Raw genomic sequence first — 19,773 nt, 5'->3', positions numbered from 1 at the left:
ATTCTAGTAATTCTATAAGTGAGTGACATGTAAGATTTCATTTTTTGCGAAAGTGACACGCAGAAAATAGGTTGTTTAGAATAAATTATATAATTATTGATATTGGTATATAATATTGATTATTGTTGTATAAAAATGTAGATAAATATATACAATCAAACAAGTGATAAAAGAAAATCGTATCCTCGAATATTTATTATATTTTATTATCATAATTATCCCAGTTAATCAACTTAATTGGTAAGGTAAAGGAGAAAGCAATAACCGTCATTTCAAACTTATAAAACAAAGTACAATGATAATTAGCAAGGGAAGTAATTCTATATAATGCTACTACTTTTAAGTGCAAAATAAATAATATAATGTGCTTCACTACAACCGTAAAACATAAAATCATATGCATTCAAGTTGGGAGAATTTCATGGGTATGGATAAACCTGTGAATTCGATCACCTAAACTAATTCAATTTATATTTTATCTAAATTTATTCATTAAATTTCAATTGTGTTTAGTTCGGATAATCAATTTAACATTTTAAACTCATGAATCCGCGAACTCAATTCATTAATGTGACATATATATTTGTATTTGTTTTTTTTTACTATCGATGTATAGTTAAATTTTAGTTTTTAAACTATGTTTAAAAATTTGTTGCTAATTGAATTAATTTTAAGTATTTTGTTGTGTTTGTGCATGTATTTTAAGTTTAAATGACATGTTGTGATATATATTAAATGTTCAAGTATTTAAATATAATTATATTTTTTAAAAATTAATCTTTTTTATTATTCGCGAACCCAATCCAACTCACTCATAATTAGGTTGCTTTGATTCATATTTGATGGAAAAAATATGGAATGAGAGTTCAACCTAACTCAAATAAAATTGATTGGTTTGGTTATCGAAATTGGCCAAAAACAACCTAACTCAACCCGTGTATACCCCTAATCCAAACTATAATTAAATCTTCCAAGTATCCTATATACACACATCAATTCACTCTACGATTTTAGACATTTTGTCTAATAAATTAAACTAGTTAATGTGTTCATTTTTTACTCCACCATATTAAAAAAAAATTGTATCCTATATACACACATCAATTCACTCTACGAATTTAGACATTTTGTCTAATAAATTAAACTAGTTAATGTGTTCATTTCTTACTCCACCATATTAAAAAAAATTGTTTCTAATAAAAAAAAAGGAGGAATAGGAACCAATTTTCCATTTTTCTTTCGAAATTCAAAGTAAAAAATCTAAGCGTCAGTTTAATGCACATGATATGATAGAAAAATAATATGATATAAAATCGATAAAGATAAGATTAATATAATGGCAGAATAAATATTATTATATCTTGTATTTGATAAACATATGATAATTAAGAGAATAATGATATTTTATTTTGTCAAGTATTTAATACATATCTCTTCATGACACAATATAATATATACTATATTAAAATAATAAAATTATGATTGTGAACAGTTATATATTAATTTTTTTACAAAACTAACTTATTATATTTTTAAATATTATAAATTAATAAAAATACTAAAAAATTAAATAAGTAACGAAGTAAGTATATTTAAAACTATTCATTGATATTACTAAATAAACAATTTAAATTTAAAAAAAAAAATCATGATTGACCAAATAACGTTATTTTATTTGTTAGATAATCTAAATAAAGATATGATATATTATATGAAAGAACATGAATGATGATATCTATTTAAAGTAGTTCGAAAGCAAAAAAATTTGTTGTTAAATTACAATTACAAATGTACTACGTCTCATAAAAATATCAATTTTTGTCCCCCACAAACCATTGTAATTTGAATCTTTTCACTAAGAAAAAAAGAAAGTGGAGAAGAGCAGCAATAAAATGTACTAAAAATCCCTAACTTTCATATTAAATACATGTAGACATTTGAATGGTAGGTAGAGTTCCACATAAACGTGTCACGGTTCAAAAATAACAACAACAAAATAATTGGGTGAAAAAATCGACAAAAATACTAACATATTCTAATTTATTTTTTTGAAAATGACTAGAAATAATTTTTTTAAAAAAATTGGATTTACCTATTCCGCGTTCTCTTTAAATAACATCTACCTCTAATTTTAAAAAAACACACACATCTCATATACTCAATAAAAAACTGCATCAAATCATTTTCTTTTGCCATACTTACATATAATATTTATAATTTTAAAATATATAATTATGTTCTTAATGTTACAACCAAATTGTGTATTTTAATGAATGTTTAATAAATGAAAGATAGAAAAATAAGTGTCACGAAAAAAAAATATTATGTTAATTTTGTAGCAAGTACAAGAGAGGTAACTACATTTTAAAGGTGAGGGTGTAGATCTCAAGGGAAGTAAACGCATCATTTGTATTTTTTGTTAAGGACGAAAATATATTTTCACAGACAAAAAACTAAAATCAAGTGTAAGGCCCAACAGCTATGACCCAATAGATTCGAGGAGAAGTTGGGCATTTAATAAAAACTAAAGGGTAGAATGGATATAAAAATCAAAGACCTTCTCTAACTCACCACTCTTTCTTGACACCATACATTTTCGCGCATAGTATTCGGAAGAAAGGATCGGAGGCGGAGCTAGTGGAGTTGCGGGGAAAGAAGAATTTAGGGTTTCATTTCTACACTTTTCGACTTTGTTATACAATCAGGTGAGTTCTCTCCTTATGTAAGATGCTTGTGTCTTTTGGATCTAGGGATTTCATTTAAAATCGAGGCTTTGCCAAAATTACCGATGTTACTTGAATATGTTCTTATGTTGTGGTTTTCTCGCTACTATAGTGATAGATAGATTGATTTAAATTATCGTTTTTGTGGTTTTATTGATTGTGTCTATTGATTGTAACATTATTAAACACAATTCCCTTGTTGATTTCAAATTTTGGTTGTTATCTAAGTTTATATATGGATTGGAATGACTTAGAACATGTTAATTGAAAGCTTGCAAATTTTCTGAATTTTTCCGTGAGGAAAGGGCTTCTGTTCGAATTGGTTGGGAATGTTTGAGATTTGATTTTTACGTTAACCATTCGGAGATTGTTTATGTAATGTGTGTTAAGATCTTGTATATTGAATTTCGTGATATGATCTTGGACATGAAGTTTTTTGGGTAGAATATGAATCTGGCATGATTTCTGTGTTCATTTTCTATAGTTATTATTAAACTAATAAAAATATGAGAAAAAAGGATATACACTGTGACATATAATAGCAATCGTGTATTCTGCCAAATAGACAATTCTCACTGGTTGTCAGTGGAAAACTTCTTTTTTACAATGACTGTATGTCCATTGCACCCTTAAAATATATAAATCAACATCTGTATGTTAAAGACCACATTTGAGGCGAAATGGAGTTGGTTTGATTTTGTGCATGCCTTCCTTCTGAATTTATTTGAGGACTGGGTAAGTTGTTTCTGAGTTAGCAAAATTATTTCTAGAGGCGTGACATGCTATATGATATAACCTCAAATTTATTTAAAATTTTCTCAACCTGGGTGGGAGATATGTTTAAAAATTAGCAAAAATTACTGGTGCATATACTTGTTCATGCTGCTTTTGGTAGATGTTCATGCTAGAATTATTTGTCAACCTCAGACGTGCCCAAAAATTACATTAAAAGCTGAGTTTCAATTACAGGAATATCTAGTTAGTTGCATTTTAATTGAAAGGTATGTTGTGTATGGTTGATTCCTTCTTGTTTTGATGTCAGTCGACGTGAATGGATTAATGATGTTCTCTTTGGATAGTTCAATTCCATACTAAATAACAGTTTATTCTATGTGAAAAAAATAGAGTTTTAGTTGTAGGAATATCCAATTTATGTTATAAATTATGGAATGATATGCTCATACCCTCTTGATTATAAAGGGGTATGATGAACTTGAAATTCTAAAGCTTATTTCATCTCTTTACATTCTGTGGAATGATTCTTGAAAGTCTTAAGCTCTTACCAATTTTTTAATTGTTTCGGGTAAGTGACTAGACAAGACAGCAGAATTCGATGAAATCACGACTTGGAAGCCTAGGCATCCGAATGCTCAGGCCTGGATCTAAAGAACTAGTGTTTATTAGACAATTTCTATCACTTGATTACATGATTCTCCCTAAAAATCCCCTTGGTTTAGACTTGCACATTCCACATAATTATGCAGAACTGGTGTTTTCATTCATTGGCTTTATAGGCTTCGCAACCAGAGGAAAATGTTGAGGACACGCACTCCTTCAGTCGCTGAAGTTCTTTAGTTTAGATGCAATAATACTAGATTATTTGAAAAGCTAGAATCAGTACCAACCATCCTATATTAAACTATTAGTTAAAATCTTAAGAGAACTATCCTAACACACGTGCAATCAAAATAGGACTATGTAAAACTGATCTGAAAGGTGATAAGTGTGTACTTGCACAAAAAGTGCAAGTTAACCTCAAATATAAGTTGAAATTGAAACTTGAAGGGGGGAGAGGGGGTGCAAAACCAAATTTGAAATCTGATATAGATAAGACTTAAAATCAATGGTAACCCTTAATGTAAGCAAAAATTTATGTACATGCACTATGCAAGAACTGATTTAAATCTGATCCCTATAGTTCAAGTATGATGATGAAGATCTAAGCTGAAGCTCCATCTAAAGCCTAATGTGATTCCTAGGTAGAAAGCTCAAATCTGATAATCTATTGACTACATAAATGGGCGATTTTGAACTCTTAATAGTTAAGTATCCGCATAATGGAGCTTAAAATTTCTTCTGTCATATAACTTGTAGATATAATATGTGGTCTTGCACTTGCTGTCATTTTTCTCAGTTTTTTGAGATGGAGATAAAAAAGGAAGGGAATATATGTTTTGTTCCACTTCATTTCATGAATATTTTCTTCTTTCTGTTCCCTCCTTTTAAATGGTTGGGAAAAGCATTTTTGAGATAATTGTTGGCCACATGCAGGATGTCAGAAGCACCATTCACACCACGAGAGAAGCTTTTTGAGAAGCAAAAATATTACCAGAACATGCATAAGTATACTCACTTGAAAGGGCCCTATGATAAGATCACATCTGTTGCAATACCACTTGCTTTTACAGCAGCGTCACTCTTTATGATTGTAAGTTCAATTGTGATATGAATTATGTTTCTTTATATGCTGCTGACTTGCTGTTGACTTTGCCAGCTTTAAGTTAACAGTCTGTCTCTGCTTATTTATAGCCATATCTTATAACCACTGCTTTATGCATTTTGTCCAGGGACGGGGGATCTATAACATGTCTCATGGAATAGGAAAGAAGGAATGACTTGACAATTTCTGATGGAGGAGGTGGTGGCTATTTTGTAACACAGACCTAACAGAACCTCCTCATTACGGACTCAGTGATTTATTCACATTCATTCTTTTCTCTTAATAAAATTGAACAATTGCAGAGTTTGACCCCCATTGTGGGTTAATAACTCAAGTGAAAATGGTTCTTTCTTTGTTTTATATAATCAATGGATGACTCAAACTGCGGGTTTTCTATTTGGGTCTTGTTCTTGTTTATGATCAACTGTTCATTCCAGTTTATGCTTCTTGGTTTGCATGTGCTAGACTTTACAAGCTTACAATTTCTTATTCCTATACATTGTTAGACATTTCAATTTTCCCTTTAGTGGTGGCTTATACCACCTAAGACTCGGATTTTCTGTAATTGATAGTTCCGTCCAAATTTAGCAAATAAAAAGGCTTGCATATTTCATAAATTTCAAGATAATCCCCCAAATCTGGAAAAATAACCTGGAGCCTCTCCCCACACGTCCCCAAATCTGAGCAAGAGGGTTCCGATATGGATAAAGAGAATTGCATATTTGCAAATGCAAATTTGAGATACGTAGAAAGGGTTAATAGGATTGCAAATACAATGCAATCTCACCAATTATCCTCGATTATATAACAATAGTAACACTAGAATCCCACAACGTTACAAAACCAGAAAAACAGAACAATACATGGGTGATTAAATGATTTCTTATAATCAATAATCATACATGAGCTTGAGATTTTCAGAAATGGTAAATATAATTAGAAGTTCATGCAATTGTGAAGTTACATGTTTGAAATTATAACATAATATCTAACATAACAATATGGTAGTTGGGTTGAACCATGATTTAATGATAATTTTGACACATGCACAAATCTAACCGAAGAAACATTGAATGTACATAAATAAAAGCATAATTGATAAGTAAACCAAATACGTAAATAAATAAAAGCAACCTTCAATGGTCAAACTATCAAAACCATACATAATAGGTAGATTTAGCAGCAACTGCAACGTCACAACACCCATCTTTAAAGCCGCAAGAAAAATAATTCCCGGGAATAAATTTCCTAAAACTATAACTATGACAATCTTATTCCAAAAAAAGGGTTTGGTACATAACTGAATATTCTTAGTTATAATTTTGTTTTAAAAAAAATGTATCTTAAAGTGGCATCTGGACTTGGATTTTCACCCGAAGGTTATTGGGCTGAGAAGTTGAGGGTTGGTTTGATGAGCCAGACAGAGAAAAAACCTTTCTTCAACTCACGAGTTAGCAACAGAACGAACGACTGAATACTACTGAATAGTAAATATAATTAAAAAAATAAAATTATATTAATAAAGTGAAATTCATTTAATAAAAAACATTTAGGTATGTTAATATATTATTTTAATAACTCTTTTATATCCTATTTTGTAGATAAATTAGTAACTTCTTTACGACTTCCTCCTTATTTTATCACAACTATTCATTTCTATATTAAAAGGTACATCGAAATAGTTGATAAAAAAAAAAAAGAGTAAGTTGTTAATAAAATTGTTAATTTACTTGAGTTGTTAAAATAATATTTGTTTTGACACATCTATTCAATCATGTAAATTTTAATTTCTTTTTCTATCAATTATATTTAATTTTATTTTTTTAATATAACCTTATTTTTTAGTTATTTCTATTATTTGTATTTATTAAATTAATAATTATTTATTTGTTATAAAAATAAAATAAAATAATTGACTATAATTGATCGCATCTCTAAAATACAACTTCAAAATATTGTAAGACGTAAATGCAATATCCTAAAAAGTAAATAAAAAATATTTTAATATATAAATTTTAATATAAAATATGATTAAAAAATTAAATAAAAAGGACATAAAACTAAAATATCCACAAATGAGGTTATTTTAAGACATATGATCAAATACGAACTTAGAAGTATCTCAATCTGTGACTGTCTTTAAAAAAATGTGTTATCAAGTATGTTTTCTGGATATTTTACAGTTTCCTGCACATTTTTTTTTTTTTTTTATATATAATACATTTTTAAAACAATTAATATTTTTACTTTCTGAAACAACAAAACTCTATTTCCCCAAACAAATAGAAGTCTGACAATCCATTTTTCTTGTTGTTATTTACGTGTACACAACCACGTTAAAATATATATTTTTTAATAATTCATACTTTTATTTTGTCATATCTTAACTCAAATTCTAATAAAAAAAATTTTCGTATCGTAATTCAAACACATATTTTCAAAAAAATATTTTGATCATAATTCATATTTATATAATTTTTTAAATAAAATTTATCATAAAAAATGTATTATATTTTGAAAATTTATGTATTTAAATATATGTTTCATAACCTAATGAGGTGTATTTTTTCAGAAAAAAGTATAAGGTAAATGGTAATCGACATATTTAAATTAAATTTTTAATTAAATATATTAACATTTAAACTATTATTTTTATTTTTATTTTATTTGAGAGAATTTTATCTGTTTCACAAGAAATATTATATTAGTAAAAAATATATATTAAAATAAATATCATTTACAATTTTTAATAGAATTTTAATTATTTATTTCTATGCTATATTTAAATTATTACTATATATATATATATATAAATTTTAAAGTATTATTATATTTTTTATTGGTAAGAGAGAAAAACTTGTCAAAGATAACGATTGAAAAATGACTTAATGTTTTCTTTCTAATTATTATATTTTATAGTTTTTAATATATGAATAATAAATTTAAATAACATTCATTATTGATCGTAATATGAAGGTGAGTACTGTTTATCTGAATTTCATAGCACGTGATTAATGCACATATACCCAACATCTCTACTTCAATGCTTTCTCTGATTTATTTCAGCTGATTTTTATGTTTTTAGTTACAGGGTGTCTGTCATAGGAGCCGTCAATCATGCATATGCATAACGTAACATTAACATCTCAAAATATAAACTTCACCTACTCTATTTCATTTAGAATCACGTGGCAAAATTTTATAGCTATAGAACTTTAATAACCCAACATGAAACAGCTGGAGATTGATCATTGATGTGTTCTTTAGATTCTCCTTTTTGAGTCTTAAGATATTGTTGTAGGTCTGTAGCTGTAGCTTGTAAATGAAGAAAGATTGTTAGACATGTACATTAATTAATGTTATGTTGTCTATTTAAGTATGGGGTGGGTGCTAAAGAATTTTCAGTGAAAAAAATGACATTAGACCTCGTTATACCACGTGGGGCGCATTGGGCCTTAGAATTGTAGTTGTAAATCAAATTTCAAAATCACCCTCTTAATTGTAACTGGTACAATTTATTTATAAACAAAATCACCCTCTCAATTTTGATAGTTAGATGTTTTAATAAAAATATATATTATTTCTTTATAATTAATATGTGTAAATTTTATCGTTATATTCTTAAATTAAAAATAAAACAAAAAAAATATAATGAAAATATATTGACTATCTTTATACTCTTAATTGTAACGCTAATCTCTTTACAATATTAAACAGTTAATATTAAATACAAATAAATTAATTAACCTTACACCTGAATCCAACAAATAAAGTATTTTTTATTTATAATTAAGACTTCAAGATGTATGGTAGTATATTACCGTATACAAATTCCACATGCTACAAACTAAAGAAGATTTATATGGGTATTAGACATCATACCAACACAAAAGGATATAAAATCTCCATTAAAAAAAAATCAATTTATCTAAAATAAACAATTTATTTTTAAAAATAAAATAAATAATATAGTTAATTAATCGTCAATCAAAAGTAGATATTATTGTTGAGACAAAATCTCTCTCAATTGGTTTTAATGATAACAAAATTAATTAAAGATTATGATTATGCTTAATGACTAATCTGTGCTTTTGAGTGTTTTATATAAGTAAACAGGTTATCATTCATTAAGGAAAAAGAAGAAAAAATTCTGAGTTAAATGCTAAGTATGAAAGTGCCGAGGATGGCCTCACGAGCTGGAAGAATCTGCAGTTCAGCATCCTCGCTGTTTTGAATTATTAAACAAAGGCATAAAAACATTAAAGAATGAATTATTTGAATTCATTCAACAAGGGCAGAATAGTATTAAAGAATGAATTATTTGATTCATTCAATAAAGGCAAAATACTATTAAAAAATGTTTAAAGAAAAGCCTTTGAAGAAAAGTTGGAAGAGAAAGGTACAAGGAATGATGATAGCATGTGCCCATAGTCAATATCTCGAAAAGCCTTCCAAGACATCATGAAAGCAACTTATCATGATAGGCAAAAAGGCTATATGTACCATTATGTGATTAAATAAAATTATAAAGTCAATCTTCAAAAAGGCAACAACAAACAAGCCTTAGAAAAAAGGTCACATGTCGTAAAGCAAGGAAAGAAGAAAGAAGGCATCACGTGAAGCCTTCACAAAGCACATTAAAGAAAGGAAAAAGAAAAGGACAACACATGTTCTCAAATGCCAAGAAAACAGTACCTCGTACTTGAACAAGGAATGCATATTTTCAAATGTGCTGAATGGCATTTTCGTAAATATGAAGAAAAGCCTTGGTATTTCACAAATGAATTTTCCAACGGTCACAAAGGCTTGGCTTATGAAATGAACATCACAAGAACTCTATAAATTGCAGCAAGCTGATCTTCAGAAAAATACAACACATTGCATTAAAAAAGATCATTGATCTTAAAGCTTTCAAGAAGCAACACATTATATCTTCATACTTTCTACAAATCCTACATTAGATCTTTGTTTATCTTTTGAGAAAGTATTTAGAATCAATCACTCTCTTATCACACTGTAATTTCCAAGTGAGGTACACTGGAAAATATTTGAAATCTGATTGTAAGCTTGGTGAAGCTTGAGAATACACAAGTTGTAATCATCCTCGGTCAGAGGTTGATCTGTTTGAAGAATAGTGAAATCTCACAAGGGTGTGAGGACTGGAAGTAGCCATCTTTGGGTGAACCAGTATAAAAACAGTGTGTGTCAATCTTCTATTGCTTCTTAACTCTTTAACTCGTTTCGAATTTGAAAGTTTTCAAAACCCATCCTCGGGCTTTCCATCCTCAGCAAGAGGATAGTTTTTAAAACACTTGAAAACCATTTTTAAACAGCAAAATCCCTATTCAACCCCCCTTCTAGTGATATTTAGCTACATCAATTATAAATGTATCATAATTAATTATGAATTTGATAATAATAATAATAATAATAATAATAATAATAATAATAATAATAATAATAATAATAATAATAATAATAATAACTTTTGATTTTTTTACTTTATAGAAGATTTAAATTTTAACTAATTTTTTTTCAGATGAATATCTGGAAAATAAAATTTTGAATTTTTTGAAAAAAATATTAATTTACAAAAATCAAAGTTTAAGTTTAAAAAAAAAAATATGACAAATTCAAAGGTTAATATTTTATTGACTAAATACCAGTTGTGATCTCTTAACTTAATTTCAATTAACGTTTTAGTCTTTTATCTTTTTTTTTCCCCGATTTGGCCCTTTATTTTAATTTTAAGTGACAATTTGATCTTTTATGTTTTAAAACGTCAACAATGTTATCCTTTTTTTTTTACAAAAATTCATCAAAATTTTCAAACAAAATCCATAAAATTAATTATATTTTATAATATAAAACATATTTAATCAAATTCGTAACTCAAATTTTCAAATAAACTCATATTTGTCATTCTTTATTTGATGTTGTTGGTGATGAAAATATGAGCCTATTTAAATATTTAAGTTATGAATTTGATGAAATTACATTATATTGAGGATGATAATTAGTTTTATGAGTTTTGTTTGAAATTTTTTATGAATTTTTTAAATTTTTACAAAAAAATAAGGATAATATTGTTGATATTTTAAAATATAAAATATTAACTTGTCACTTAAAATTAAAATAAAAGATCAAATCAGAAAAAAAAAATAAAGAACTAAAACCTTAACTGAAATTAAGTTAAAGAATTACGGGTGGCATTTAGTCTATTTTATTTGATGAAATATATTATTCTTTATTAATTTATATTTATATTTTATGATAGAGAGGATATATAATTAATTTATAAGCAATCGTGTGGCTCACCAACTCCACTTAATGCATTTGTTTATCTTGCGAGTTACAATTTGGATGTTTTGTCAAATAGTACGTATATGAAATTTCTATTTTGATAATTATGTAAATACATTTTTGGTTCTTTTATTATGTTTAGAATGAATCTCATTATTTTTAAAATTAGTTTTTTAGTCATTCTATTAATTAATTAATTATTGAGATTTTTTAATTTAATTTTATTCTTTTAAATGTGATGTTAGATAATATTCGTAAGTTGATAAATATTTTTAATTTTATTATTGTTGTAATGTAATTAAACTTATTTATATATTTAAATTTTAAAATTTCTTTAAAATTTGAAAATATTTATATAAAATAATTAATATCTCTTTACTTTATTTTAATATTTAAATTTATTACATTTTTAATATTATTTAATATTTATTTTATGTATATGTTAAAATATTAAAAATAAATTTATTTTATCTTATGTTTAAGATATTTAAATATAAAACTAAAAATAAAACTATTATTTTAAAAATTTAATTAAAATATTTAAAATTGATTTATTTTATTCAACAATAATTTATAATTTTAAAATATTTAGAAAAGATATTTAAAATTTATTTATTTTATATTTAATATTTTAATAAATAAAATTAATTACAAGAATGATGACTTCAAAATTATTTTATCCAAGTCACAAATGCCAACTAAATGTCATATCATTAAAGTGTCATATAATAAAAAATGATTGGGACCGAAAAATCCCAAGAAATAGTTAATAGGGAAATCAAAAAAATAATTTTAGAAATAGGAGACTAAGTTTCTTTTTGACAAAATAAAATGGCTAAAATTTCAAGCTTTTCATAATTTATTATTATTACTCTCTCAGTTCCACAATATTTATTTCATTTAAGCTTTCTATACCAATTAAGAAAATATAACAAATGAAAAAATAATTGTGATTTTTTTTTTAATTTATCTTTATTAGCGAGTGTTGTATTCTTATAAAAATAAATACAAATTGAAGAATAATTATTTAATAGGAAAAAAATTATATTAATTAGACGATGAATTAAATTAAATAATTAAAATTATATTTAAAATAAAAAAGATCTATTATTTTTTGATAAATAGTTTTTGTAAATCTGATAATTATTTTATAATAGAAAGAGTATATTTTTTGGGTACAATGGTAATTTACTTTATTAGATAATTTTTTTATAAATAGATTGGATTTATTTTATTAGAGATGAATGAAATAATCTCCACATATATGAACTTCTTTTGAATAGGAGAAAAGAAATTCTTTTTACTGTTAAAAAAAACATTCTCCATATATGATGAGGACTTAAAATAAATCAATTAAAAAGAAAAATAAAAAATATTTTAAAATCTTATATAAAAGCACTCAAATATACATCAATGCATAAGAATATTTTTACGAATTAAAATTTTAATTTATCTTTTTAGATATAGGTGAACATCTTAGACTTATCCAACCAATCTACAACTTTTTTAACAAAATGGGTAAGTTTGCATGAGTTGACTATGAACAGGTTATAAGAGACGGTTATGCATGGATTGTTCCGGTCGATGGTGGGTGGAAAATCTGACCCATGGATAGTTAATTTCGATCAATCAAAAGTAAAAGATTGAAAATCTTATATATAAAAGAGATAGTTTGATTTCGTACCTTTTCTTCATTACTTTTTTTATGATAATTTAAATTACTTATTACCTTTCAATGGTACTCATGTCTCTCACTCGTACTACGGATCATTTTGAAAAAATTTATAAAAAAATATTTGACAAATTTTTATATTTAAAAAAATTAATTGAAATCAAAAGAAAAAACTTCATGAAAATGGATCAAATCAATGATCATAAAAAAAACCTTAATTTATATCAATTGTTAGTGTAAATAAATTTTGCACTTGCATTTATTGGTACTTTCACCAAATAACGTTATAGAGATACAATTGATCCATGTATAAATCTTCTGCTACAGTAACAATATATACAATTGATCCATTATATTATATTTGATTTGGTTTAATGTCTAATTAATTTAAATCAATTATATGATACATGATTTTAGAAATAATTATTATTAAAGGCAAACTTTTCAAAAATTCAATAGTTATACAATTGACTAATTCATAGTGTAATTTTTTTTTTACTTATACTATATATTAAATTAAATATTTTCTATTATATGTCTTTCTATGATTGTTAAGTATAGTTTGATTTTTTTTAATAAAAAAAATAAGTATAGTTTCATTTTGAAGGTATGGATTAAATATATGATACTATACTATTATTATTGCTTTATATGTTACATTATTTGAACAAATGCTTTATATACTCCTTTTTTTGTGCCGCTTTTGGAGAAATTGTTGTTTTTTGTTTGTTGTTTTTATCAATTTTCAAAATAATGTTAATTATTTATTTTTAAACTATCCCTATCTAATAGTTATTGTCAACAGACAAATAAGTAAAGTGAAATAATAAATAATTAAAAATATTATAAATAAATACAATTAACCAAAAATAAATTATATATATTTTTATTCTCAATACAACTCCAATCAAAGTATTAAGCTCTGAATACATGTTTATTAAACTCTTTCATTTGAAATATTTTAAAGGCTCTATTATAATCTTATATTCCTTGATTCTGAGCCTACTTTTTCTGTTAGTATTTTTTTGAGACACTATATTACTCTTAATAAACATAAAAAAAAAAATAATATTATATATTGTTGGTCTCTCAGCACATCTCCAAAGCCTACTCTAATTCTAAAGACACTTCTTAATATATATATTTTTTAAAGTAACCGTTATGAAAACTTACTTAAATATAACTCATACTAACATATTTATATTTGAGGTTGTTTGATTAAAGAAAAAAGGAAAATAATTTAAATAAGATGGGTCGGTGCGAACTCATCATCGTGTTGAAAAAAATGGGGAAACATATTAACATGGAGTGGCCTGCCCCCTTTCACCAACCACTCACCATATTGAGTGAGATTTTGCTTCCACGTTTCTACCTTGTCTCTCGATGGATCCAACGTTGCCCCAATACTTGCTTGCATTGATGTCTCTTAGTTGGCTTACTAGTGATGATATATTTATGAGAACGTTTTAATTTCAGAATGCCATGCCTACCAATTTTCTTTTTGGGTACATGCAATATCATATTTAATATTGCATTTTTATAATGGCAAGTGTATATTAAAAGAAGTATAGGTAATATTTGAGTCCATATAACATAGCAATAAAAGAGATATAATTACAAAGAGATAAATAGAAAAATGAACACAAAAACCAACGACAATGAAAACCAAAACCCCTTCCTACCAAACAATTTAACAAGGGAAACAGAAGCAACTCAATAGGGTCGACCAACAAATCAAGTGCACATCAATTCACTGGAGCCAACATCTCAATCTCTATCCGCCCATGCACAAAATAGCATCAACCACCCACTCATAAAAAGTGCATGATTGACAAGAAACTTTACCTGAAAACTATTTCCACGAGCAGAATTATATCGTATATATCCACTAATTACTCAACAATCAAACACTGCAAAAATAAAAATAAATCAAGAGGTATAGTTAAATTCCAACGTAACCATCTAAAAGTACTATACCATATCCGAATGACAAAACCACAAATACCATTAAATATTTTTTTTAATCATTCCATCTTATTGTGATAAAAAAAAAAGTTTCAAAACAACTTTTATTTTTTAAATATGGATTTTGCTAATTAGTACTCTAAGGTCGCAAGTTATAGAATAAAAAAATAAAAATGTCAAGTCGAAAAAACCAATTTTTAAACTTTTGAATAATTTGATACAAAAATTTCAATACATTGTTTCAATATTTGATTTTTAACATTTGTATGAAGAGCACTTGTTAGTTTTTTTTTTTTTTTATACGTAAGTCACATTCTCAAGGTATGATGTTGTGAAGGTTTTTTTTTTATATTTTTTAAAAATAAATTAGGAGGTCACATTTTAGAGATACGGTGAAATCATCTGTTCTGTTAGTTATTATTTTAATATAAGTAACACAAAAAATTAAAATAGTTAATAACAATACAAATGAATTCATTACAATAATTATAAAAAATACACAAATATAAAAATTATTAGTGTTCAAAATGTCTTCTAGTTCCACATCAAAAAGTTGTCGATTATGTGAAATAATTTGGCGGCGTCTTAGCATGAGTCAGATTTTTTCTTGTCTTAGTTTTAACGGTTTAGTCTTTGGGGAAGGTTTGAGGGTGCAATGTTGTTTGACTCATCTCGAAGTGTTGCTCCTATGTAAGAATTACTCTCAGTTTAATTGTTGGTTCAAATGAGTATATGAATCTCTAAAGGGATACATCTTTTCTAAAACTTGAGTAAGTTAAAAAAAGCAACCCATCACCTGATGCTTAAAGATTGCCCACAACTGACTTTTTGGTTGGTTGTGCTCAAAATTAAATTGTTCTCCTCATAAGATGATTGTGGTATGTATGTATAGGAGTGGTCAATGGGCTCTATATCGTGCAGTGATGATATATAAAATGGACTATATGATATGTGATTGTAGAAAATATCAAGTTATATATATATATATATATATATATATATATATATATGACTACATGCTATAACATTTTATATGATCATTTGACGCTTTTATAACTAAGATATACAAAATTGTCAATATATTAAACGTCGACAACGAAGCGTTGCTAGTGATATCTAATGAAAAATATTAACTTTAATAAGAATGAAATTTGATATGTCATAATCATGAACATCATCGAACTACTGACATGTAAGAAAAGCCGTTTTAAATAGTATTTGCATTAGAACCTCGTAAGGTATTCAGACAAAATGCTAAGAAAGTATACTTGAGAAGGGACATTAGAGATAGAGGATCAAGAAAATGAGTATTTGGTCATAATTGAAAATATTGTATAAATAATTTTTTTAACTAATAAGTGTTCGCAATTAGTTATAAATTTTATTAGATAATGAGTACTCTAACTCTTCCAAACCACTTGTTGATATCTTAAATATTGTATAAATGTTGTCGACACCTTTACTCAACCTTTACAAATTTTATGTATTTTTAATTAATTTTTATTTAATTTTTCATTTTATTTATATTAAAATAACAACAAAACAAAATACTATTCACAAGATCGTATATTGAATGTGTATCTTTTCTCTAAATATTAAAAGAGAAAAGTATATATATTAAAACAATTAATTAGATTTTTTTTTAAATCTAGGATAATTAAATAAATTATTAGATTAAAGATAAGTGCCAACATATAGTCGGAGCATTATTTGAGTATGTAATAGTAAGTTTTTAGTTAACGTCGTGTATTTAATCTATTGAAAAATAAAATATTTAATACTAAAAATAGTAAATCTTCAATGGAGTTGTGCATTCATCTATAAATATTTTTTTTTCTTAATTATAAATACGTACTGTGTATTTTATTTTTATTAAAAATAAATAAATAATATTGTCAATATGTTATTTTTATATAGATATATGAATAAATTGTCCCTTTTGATTCAAATATATATATTCTGGTCATTATTATAAATAAAAATAATCTCTTTCACATTTATTAAATAGTTTAATTTTTTAAATTTTATGTAAAATATAATACAAATTTATTAAATTATTTATTTAAATGCCAAACTGACAATTATTAATATTAAATGTGTTTATTAAAATAATAATATATTAAAAATATTCATCAAATGAATAGTTATAATTTATGTATAATTCTGACAAAAATTTGAAATTCAAATATATAAATATAATATTAGAAATGTATGAAAATTGAGTTTTAACCTTTTTAAATTCAAAATTTAACTTTTTTTAATACAAATTTTCTTTTAATTCAGTAAAATATGCTAAAGAATTTGTTACCACAAACCCAAATTAAAAAAATCATTGAAAGCTGGGATCTGGTTTTCGAATTGGGCGCCAGAGCAAGTCTTAACGGTCAAAAAGTGCCGCAAAGAGAAAGGAGACCGAAGAAAATGGCGGGAATTACGAAGAATAGCACAAAATCCAAACAGCATGAGAGAAAAAAGGGACAACTCTGAGCTGTCAAGAACGTGGCACCACTCAATGGTTGTTCCCACGCGAGCCTTCTCTCATCGTCGCCAAAAGACGCGCTCACGTTGTGTTGTTGTGGCTACCGTTTTCGAATCATCCATTTGGATTTGTCTCCCCCAACATCTCTCTCTCTCTCTCTCTCAATTTTTAAAACATGGACCCACGCATCTTTTTTGTCCACAAAATCTATGCGGATAATAACCGGTCCCCAAATTTGGCGGGAATGTCGTATTTCCCGCTACATCTTCGAAATTATCTCACTCTTCTTTTACCGTGTGCCGACGCCCGTTTGTCTCTTGCAACCCCATCATTCACGGCCGGCTAACGGCGTTATTTACGTTATTTTATGACGGGTTTGCGTTGCATGTGACATATCACAGTAAGTCTCATCCTCCTGGCCATGGGTCCCATCTTTGCCGAGGCTGAATATATGGGTGGGTGTATGGATGGTGGCAATGAAACTACTACCCATCTTTTGTCTGACACGTATTCACGATTTCAAATTACTCATAATTTATTGGAGTAATTTACAATTTAATAATAATAATAATATACTCAATCAATTTTAAAATCTACGATCAAACATATTAAACATTTTTATTATAATACGAACCAGTACTGTCAGATATTTTTTTTAATACCAACCATACTTACTATTACTACTTCACGCTCTAATCCCCAGCAAGTAGCTACAACTAACTATAATAATAATGCTCAACCATAGGCCAAAAAAAAAAAAAAAATCCATCATCTAATACTCTTTATTTAAGAATTTTATTTTTTCAGAAGCAATAATATATATTAAAAAAATTGAATTAATCAAGTGTAAAATGATTATACTATTTTAAAATTGTTCAAATACACACCGATAAGATAATCTGAAGTTTTTATTTTAATTTTTTATTATTATCAAGGAGACTTTGAATTATTAAGAATGATGATAAACACAACTATGTACCGCACTTTGGATTAAATAAGTGTTCAAATATTAATACAAAGTTAATGATTTTTCTAGGGTCTTCAACTCCCATTTCTCCCAATTTATATTTAATTATTTTAAATATTAAAATTTATGATTAATTTTATTTTAAGAGTACCAATATCCACCTTTTTCTCTGAATAGCTAATTGAATTTCCTCCTTTTAATTATAATTTATTGCAAAAAATCACAAAATTGCCTTAACTCTTGAAATTTGTAAGTTGGAAATGAAAGACATAATTGGTGGGAGTATTTGAGACTTGTTTAACCAAAATCATACTGAAAGACAACAAAATTTGATCATTTAAACTCAATAAAAAAAAAATTATATTGAACTTTGGATACTTTACTATTGTGTTGTCATCAAAATAAAAATTATTGTAAAATATGTTTGGCAAAACAGACGATTTTATTTTTGAAAAGGTAAAAGATGACCTTATTAGCAATTCAAACGATTCTACTTGTCAATTTAAAAGAAATAATCTCAACATTCCAAAACTAAGTACAAAGTAATGCCGTTTTGGACTCTTCTAAGACAAATTAATGAAACTGAAAACTCAACAAATATGAGACAAATCATAGATGTAACAAGACTAAATTTAGAGTTATAGACAAAGAATGATGAAACAAGATAATATTAAAATTAAATCGAATATACCATCTACAATACACAATACATACATACAAGAAGAGAGTTGGAACAAAAATAACGAAAACAAAGGGACGGAGGAAAAGCCCAAAAGAGCGGCGTCGTCACATGCATACGTCATTACAACCGGTATCAGCATCTTATGACACCTTAATTACCAAGATTACTTGATTGTTACCAATGTCCCAACACGCCACGTGGACCGACCCCTTGATTAATCAAAGAAGCAAAAACTACTATTCTCATGTTGCCGCTATAGTATTAGTATATATTGAGTCGAAAGCACGCAAAGTTACACCTGCCGTTCCCACGTGTCGTCCCACCTGGCACGTTAACTACCCTCATTGGTCTGTCCACCTTGGTTGGTTGACCTGTCGGTAAATATTAAGTCCGGTCAGCTCGGGCAGCCCTTATTCACGCCATGTCACACTTTTTCATAAAGACGTGGATTCCAATTTAATAAAACTAATATTAATAATAAAAAAATAAGGGTAGGAATAAAATGTCGTAAATATAAATGCATGAACGAGCGTTTTAAGGAA

At 26.6% G+C, this 19,773-nt stretch overlaps 1 protein-coding gene across 1 annotated transcript; it reads left to right on the top strand.

Annotated features, from left to right (window-relative positions):
• The first annotated feature begins 2,545 nt into the window (after nucleotides 1-2,545).
• LOC101495864 (uncharacterized) lies at nucleotides 2,546-5,559 on the top strand. Its single transcript, XM_004515699.4, has 3 exons — nucleotides 2,546-2,705; nucleotides 4,995-5,151; nucleotides 5,291-5,559. The coding sequence occupies exons 2-3, from the start codon at nucleotides 4,996-4,998 to the stop codon at nucleotides 5,336-5,338; spliced, it is 204 nt and encodes a 67-aa protein (XP_004515756.1). The 5' UTR covers nucleotides 2,546-2,705; nucleotide 4,995; the 3' UTR covers nucleotides 5,339-5,559.
• Nucleotides 5,560-19,773: the final 14,214 nt, after the last annotated feature.

The sequence above is a fragment of the Cicer arietinum genome, chromosome 7 (assembly GCF_000331145.2).
Source record: "Cicer arietinum cultivar CDC Frontier isolate Library 1 chromosome 7, Cicar.CDCFrontier_v2.0, whole genome shotgun sequence".
Lineage (NCBI taxonomy): Eukaryota > Viridiplantae > Streptophyta > Magnoliopsida > Fabales > Fabaceae > Cicer > Cicer arietinum.
The sequence above is the reverse complement of the archived record's forward strand: the minus strand, read 5'-3'. Positions and strand labels throughout refer to the sequence as shown.

What these genes read in the sequence shown, in the direction of transcription:
- LOC101495864 (XM_004515699.4), top strand. Translation starts at nt 4,996, where the DNA reads ATGTCAGAAGCACCATTCACACCACGAGAGAAGCTTTTTGAGAAGCAA. An exon ending in CAGCGTCACTCTTTATGATT is followed by an intron (nt 5,152 to 5,290) that starts GTAAGTTCAATT and finishes CATTTTGTCCAG; the next exon opens with GGACGGGGGATCTATAACAT.